We start from the raw sequence: 6,179 nt of genomic DNA, 5'->3' as shown, positions 1-6,179 counted from the left end.
TAATGGACCATTATATAGCACTATTATTATGTGTTAAGATCTTTCATAAATATCATCATATTTAATCTTTATAACAATTGTGTGAAATAAATTTTATCTCAGTTAATCAGAAACATTTAGTGGGTACCCACTGTATACTGAGCATGATTATAAGACTATCCCACATTTTGGGGTACCTGGGTGGCTCAGTTTATTAAGCATCTGACTCTTGATCTCAGCTCAGGTCTTGATCTCAGGGTTGTGAGTTTAAGCCCCACGTTGGGCTCCACGCTGAATATGGACCCTACTTAAAAAAGAAAAATACCCCATGTTTCAAGGAGCACAATTATAGTGGTGCATATCAAAATACAGATTTGTGGGACACAAATGAGGGGCATAATGCTAAGGAGATTATTCAGTGATGTGGCAGGAAGTTTCCTATGTTACCCCTATTGCCCTGTCTTAATTATTAATGCCCTCTTTCACACTAAAGTGTCCTAGTTGGAATGATAAATTTAGGTTGAGGTTACTGGTACAGAGAATTAGGTTGAGGTTACTGGTACAGAGATTACTGGTACAGAGGTTACTGGTACAGTTTTCTGCTTCTTTATCGATGAGAAGATGAGGTTCAGAAATATTAAACTACTTATCCATAGTCATACCACCAAAAATCAGAACTTGAACATGGGTCTTTAGATCTCTAATCCAAGTTCTTTTAATATGTCATATTGTTAAGAGTTAGTTGGACAGTTAGGTAGTCAGGGCCAGGGTCCCCAACAAGGAAACAGGGAGCCACGATAGCTAAGATGAAACCACATTACCATCCTGTTTTACAGCTTAGGCAAGATCACAATAGTATTCTGTCTAGTAGCCTCTGCAGAAGTGACTTTTGCGAAACATCCTGAAACTAAACAATTAACGATAAAACAGTGGTCACTGGCACAAGTTGAGGCAGTTAATCTCCTGATGTCAGCCCAAAAGACCATCATCACAGGAACAATAACCCAACAGGTGCATGATCAAAACCCTGATTGGCACACTTTAGCGGCCAATCCTCAGGAGACCCATACTCACGATACTCAAGACAGTTCCCAAAACAGCTAATAAAAACCCCTAGATTTCAATGCCAAAATGGCAGCCCTCTCAGGTCCCCTCCCTCTTTGGGAGCTTTGTACTATTACTCAATAAACTTTGCACCAATCATGACCTACTCCAGTACCTTCGCTTCCTTAGCTCTCTACTTCTGCCTATCATTTACATGTTTTTTCCCCAGCAAAAGACAATGATGAGTTACCAGCAATTATGAAGATGTTCAATGTGTGGGTGCCCACATTAACCTTTGATGAATATTTAGGGCATTTGACGATGTTATTGAGTAACCCTGGGCATATTCTGAAAAGGAATCAGGAGGATGAGGCTTCCAAGCTAGTCTAGTCTAGGGCATTTATTGCTGTATAATCAGTTGTGGATGTTAATTAAATTATGTTCATCTGTTCAATATCGAGGTCTTTGTTCCCTTAGCCCCTCCGGTATTTTACTATCGTAGTGTTTCATATTGCTTTGTATCTGTATTCATGAAGGAAGATGATATCTTGAGATATGAAAGCATAGATTTGCATTACCATTCCCTAAATATCTTTGGCAGAAACTCTAATTCTTCATTTCAACATCATATTTATATTTATACAAAGATTGGGGCACATGGCTGGCTCAGTTGGCAAGCATGGGACTCTTGATCTCCAGGTTGTAAGTTCAAGCCCCATGTTGGGTGTAGAGATTACTTAAAAATAAAATGTTTAAAAAATTTAAAAAAATATTGGTGGTGATGAATGTGTCGGTATTGTGTCTGCCACGAGTCAGCCTCTGCATTCATGCTTTCATCATCTTGTCTGCTCCAGGAACATGAGGAATCACACAGAGCTCCATGAGCTTATTCTACTGGGGATACCTCAGACAGAGGGACTGGAGACTGTGCTATTTGTCATCTTCTCATGTGTTTACCTCTTCACCTTGCTTGGCAATTCACTCATCCTCACAGCAATTGTTTCTTCCTCTACCCTTCACACCCCTATGTATTTCTTCCTGGGACTCCTATCTATTTTTGACATGTTGTTCCCGTCTGTAACCTGTCCCAAGATGCTATTCTATCTCTCTGGCCAAAGCCAAGCCATTTCTTATGAGGGCTGTGCTGCTCAGCTCTTCTTCTACCATTTCCTGGGGGCTACCGAGGGCTGCCTCTATTCTGTGATGGCATATGACCGCTTTGTGGCCATCTGTCACCCTCTGAGGTACATGCTCATCATGAGACCTGGGGTCTGTGTCGGCTTGGTCATGGCAGCCTGGGTGGTGGGTTGTCTTCAAGCTACCATCTTGACCTCCTTCACTTTTCAGTTAACCTACTGTGGCTCCAACCGGGTGGACTACTTCTTCTGCGACATCCCTGCCGTCTTACCCCTGGCCTGTGCGGACAGCTCCCTGGCCCAGAGAGTGGGCTCCTCTGCTGTTGGCTTTCTGGTTTTAATGCTTTGGTTCAGTGTTTGTGTCTCCTACACGCGCATTGGGATTGCCATTCTGAGAATCCGATCGGCAGAGGGCAGGCAGAAAGCTTTCTCCACCTGCAGTGCCCACCTCACCGCAATCCTCTGTGCCTATGGCCCTGTCCTCATCATCTATCTGCAGCCTGCACCTGACCCCTTGCTTGGTGCCGTGGTGCAGATATTAAATAATATTGTCTCACCCATGCTGAACTCATTAATCTACTCCTTAAGAAACAGAGAAGTGAAAAGCTCCCTGAAAAGAGTGTTCCACAATGTAGTATTTATTTCTCTGGAATAAATTATGGGTTTTTTAAAATGGATTATGGAAATTTATTTCTCAACATCATCCACCTATTTCTTCCTTTTAAAGGATAGAAAATGCTTCCTTGAAAGCACTCTATTTTGTTTGCCTACTGAGATTTTCTATGTTTGTTGTCTCTGTAACCCCTGGGGCTCTGTAACGATCTCTACAACTGATGTTCTCCTCAGTGCCTTATTCCTGGATAAGGAATCCATGTGGCATAGCAAGCAGCTGGAGACAGATTTCTTATTCTTCTAATGCGCAGCCCAGTTTTGTCTGGTTGAGGATGGTGAGGACTGTGGTGGTCCAAGAAGCACCCCTCAATAGCCCATCTCTGTGCCAGATCACCCTTCATTTCATTTGTCTTGTTGCACTTGGAATATTCTTCTTTTCTGCCTATAAACATTTTAGTTCCTCCCTGTTGCCAAGAATGTATTAATTAACATTTATAGAGCACGATCTGTTCTCCAGGCACTATCATGAACGTTTCACAGATATTATCTAACCTTCACATCACCTTCATAGTAGAGTTTTGGTTTTGTTAAGCAACAAAACAAACAAACAAAAACAGCTTTGAGGATTGTGCTATGATATCTGGTAAAGCCTAGATGGTGGTTATGGGCAAATATTCATCACAGTAATAGTGATTGTTGTTCAGTAGATTTCTGTTCTGTCTCATCCACCATCGTGTGCTTAGGACATCACACAGTGACATAGTAAGCATCCCATGTAAGTTTGTTGAATGAATGAATACCACTTACCCATTCAAATTATGATATATTACATATTTATTCACACAGAAAGAACATGAGTGAAACAATTAGAATGCATGACAACAGGCACTAATTTAAATATAGATCCACATTTAAGTAAAATTAAAGCTACGTAAAAGCTGAGATGCAAATGGACTCTGACCACCTTTTTGACCACTTCTAGATCAGTGTTGTAATGACTGTTTGGCATTGGAGAAAAAGAAACAAAACCTTTCAGTTTAAACCCTTCATATATCCAGAACTTTAGGACCGCACTCAACAGAACATTTTATTTAAAACATACGCACACATACATGATCAACAACAAAAAGCCAAGTAACTTGATCTAGAAATGCGCAGCTGCACTTTTAAACAGCTACTTCTCCAGAGAAGACATACAAATGGCCAACAAGCATATGAAGATGTGTTCAATATCGCTAATCATTATGGAAATGTAAGTCAAACTCAAAATGAGTCATCACCTCCTACCCTTTAGATGGCTATTACTTAAAAAGGAACGTAATTAAGTGTTGGCAAGGATGTGCCAAAATCGGAAACTTTGTGCACTATAGGTGGGAGTGGAAAATGGTGTGGCCGCTGTGGAAAACAGTATGGCGCTTCCTCAAAAAATGTAAAATTACCATGTCTTCAAGCCCTTCAAAAATCCCTTCTCTTAACCAACTGTAACTCTTCCTTTTATTTTCCACAAGTTACTCTGGCCTTTTCTATTACTCATGAATCTTTCCTTCTCCTTACCCAATACACTGATTCTATAAAACAAAAGCCCAGGGACTAGGACAAAGACAAAACACAGCCGGTGGAAGCAACGAAAAGATTGTGAATACTTATACCTTATTTTTTATCTCCATATAAATGTATCTGTATATAAATGAATGGTTGAAAGAGTGTTCACCCAAATATTAAAAATGGGTAATACAATTTGGGGTGATTTCTACTTTCTTCTGTATGGTTCTGCATTACACTTACGATTTTGCAATGAGATTGCAACACTTATTTTTTAAAAGAACTATTTTCTTTCTTTTTTTAATTTAAATTCAATTAGCCAACATATAGTACATCATTAGTTTTTGATGTAGTGTTCATTGATTCATTAGTTGTGTGCTCATCACATGATGTGCCCTCCTTAATGCCCATCACCCATTTACCCCATCCTTTCACCCACCTCCCCTTCTGCAACCCTCAGTTTGTTTCCCAGAGTCAAGAGTCTCTCGTGGTTTGTCTTCCTCTCTGATTTCTTCCCATTCAGTTTTCCCTCCCTTTCCCTATTATCCTCTGCATTATTTCTTATATTCCACATATGAGTGAAACCATATGATAATTGTCTTCTTCTGATTGACTTATTTCACTTAGCATAATCCACATCGATGTAAATAGTAGGTATTCATCCTTTCTGATGGCTGAGTAATATTCCATGATATACATGAACCACAACATTTTTACCCATTCCTCTGTTGAAGGACATCTCAGCTCCTTCCACAGTGTGGTTATTATGGACTTTGCTGCTATGGACATTGGGGTGCAGGTGCTCCTTCTTTTCATTACATCTATATCTTCAGGGTAAATAAGTAGTGCAATTGCTGGGTCCTAAGGTTAAAAGAGCTATTTTTAAGAGAAAAAGAAAATCGATATCTCATTATGGGACCAAAAGAGGATAATTATGCAAACCAGAAAGTTTTAGGGGAAAAAAAGAACAATTACTTTGGAGGAAAGACTGGACAATAATTTCTAAACCCAAAGGTATAGTATGTATTATGTGGTTTATAAATTGTGTCTGAACTAATTTGTAATAAAATGTCTTAATCCCCCAGAGGGTGGTCCTGTTTTTCTCATCCTCACTAGTTTCTATCCTCAGTTGGCTCTAGTCTTCTGAGTGTTCCCAGAAGATACCTATGTGGGGGCTCTACCGATTATCAGAATCAAAGTCTGATTCTCAGTGTATGTTCAGGTACAGAAACTCAAAGAGCACAAAATGAAGTTCTTTCTGTTCTGGTGTCATCAGATTAGGCTAAAGCAGGGCATTAATCCACATACATTCTCAGTAGCATCTCTCTGACCTAGTGACTGTCTTTTCTCCTTTTTTCCTGACCAAGTATCTCAAATTCTGTAGTGCAAAGATCTTCCTCATTTATCACCCTCGGTGTATTCTAGCTCCCTCCAACAGCTAGGATTATCTGTTTGTATTCCCTCCCTCCCATAATACACTCAAATGCAAGGCTGCTGAAATCCTTCTTAGCACTTCTTAAAGCTCTGCGCAGAGACACCATCCATCCCTTTACAGAGATCCGCCAGGCCCTGAATTATCATTTCCCATTCAGCCTCTCAAGCCTGATCTCACAATTCTTTTCCTCTCTTTCCTTGGGTCGTTCAAGCTGTGCTCCCTTTCAAAGCATTTGCACACGCTTTGCCGCACCTCAAATGTGCTGTGCTTTCCCCTTCCTGCACCCTTACTCACTCTTCAGGTCTCAGGTGGGATAACATTTTCCCAGGGAAGTCCTCCCTGACCTTCAGGGAGCACCACCTAGCTCCAAATTATAATGTGCACATATGTGTACTGACGGGAAGGAGGAACTTGAGCAAACACAGATACTC

The 6,179-nt window shown here is 40.5% G+C and overlaps 1 protein-coding gene across 1 annotated transcript; it reads left to right on the top strand.

The window, feature by feature from the left end:
• The first annotated feature begins 1,875 nt into the window (after positions 1-1,875).
• On the top strand, positions 1,876-2,814 carry LOC113259772 (olfactory receptor 148-like). Its single transcript, XM_026505269.4, has one exon. The coding sequence runs from the start codon at positions 1,882-1,884 to the stop codon at positions 2,812-2,814; it is 933 nt and encodes a 310-aa protein (XP_026361054.3). The 5' UTR covers positions 1,876-1,881.
• The last annotated feature ends 3,365 nt before the right edge of the window (positions 2,815-6,179 follow it).

This window comes from Ursus arctos, unplaced genomic scaffold (genome assembly GCF_023065955.2).
Source record: "Ursus arctos isolate Adak ecotype North America unplaced genomic scaffold, UrsArc2.0 scaffold_22, whole genome shotgun sequence".
Classification (NCBI taxonomy): domain Eukaryota; kingdom Metazoa; phylum Chordata; class Mammalia; order Carnivora; family Ursidae; genus Ursus; species Ursus arctos.
This window is presented reverse-complemented; position numbering and strand designations above follow the sequence as displayed.

Coding starts and splice junctions, on each gene's coding strand:
- LOC113259772 (XM_026505269.4), top strand. CDS start 1,882: ATGAGGAATCACACAGAGCTCCATGAGCTTATTCTACTGGGGATACCT.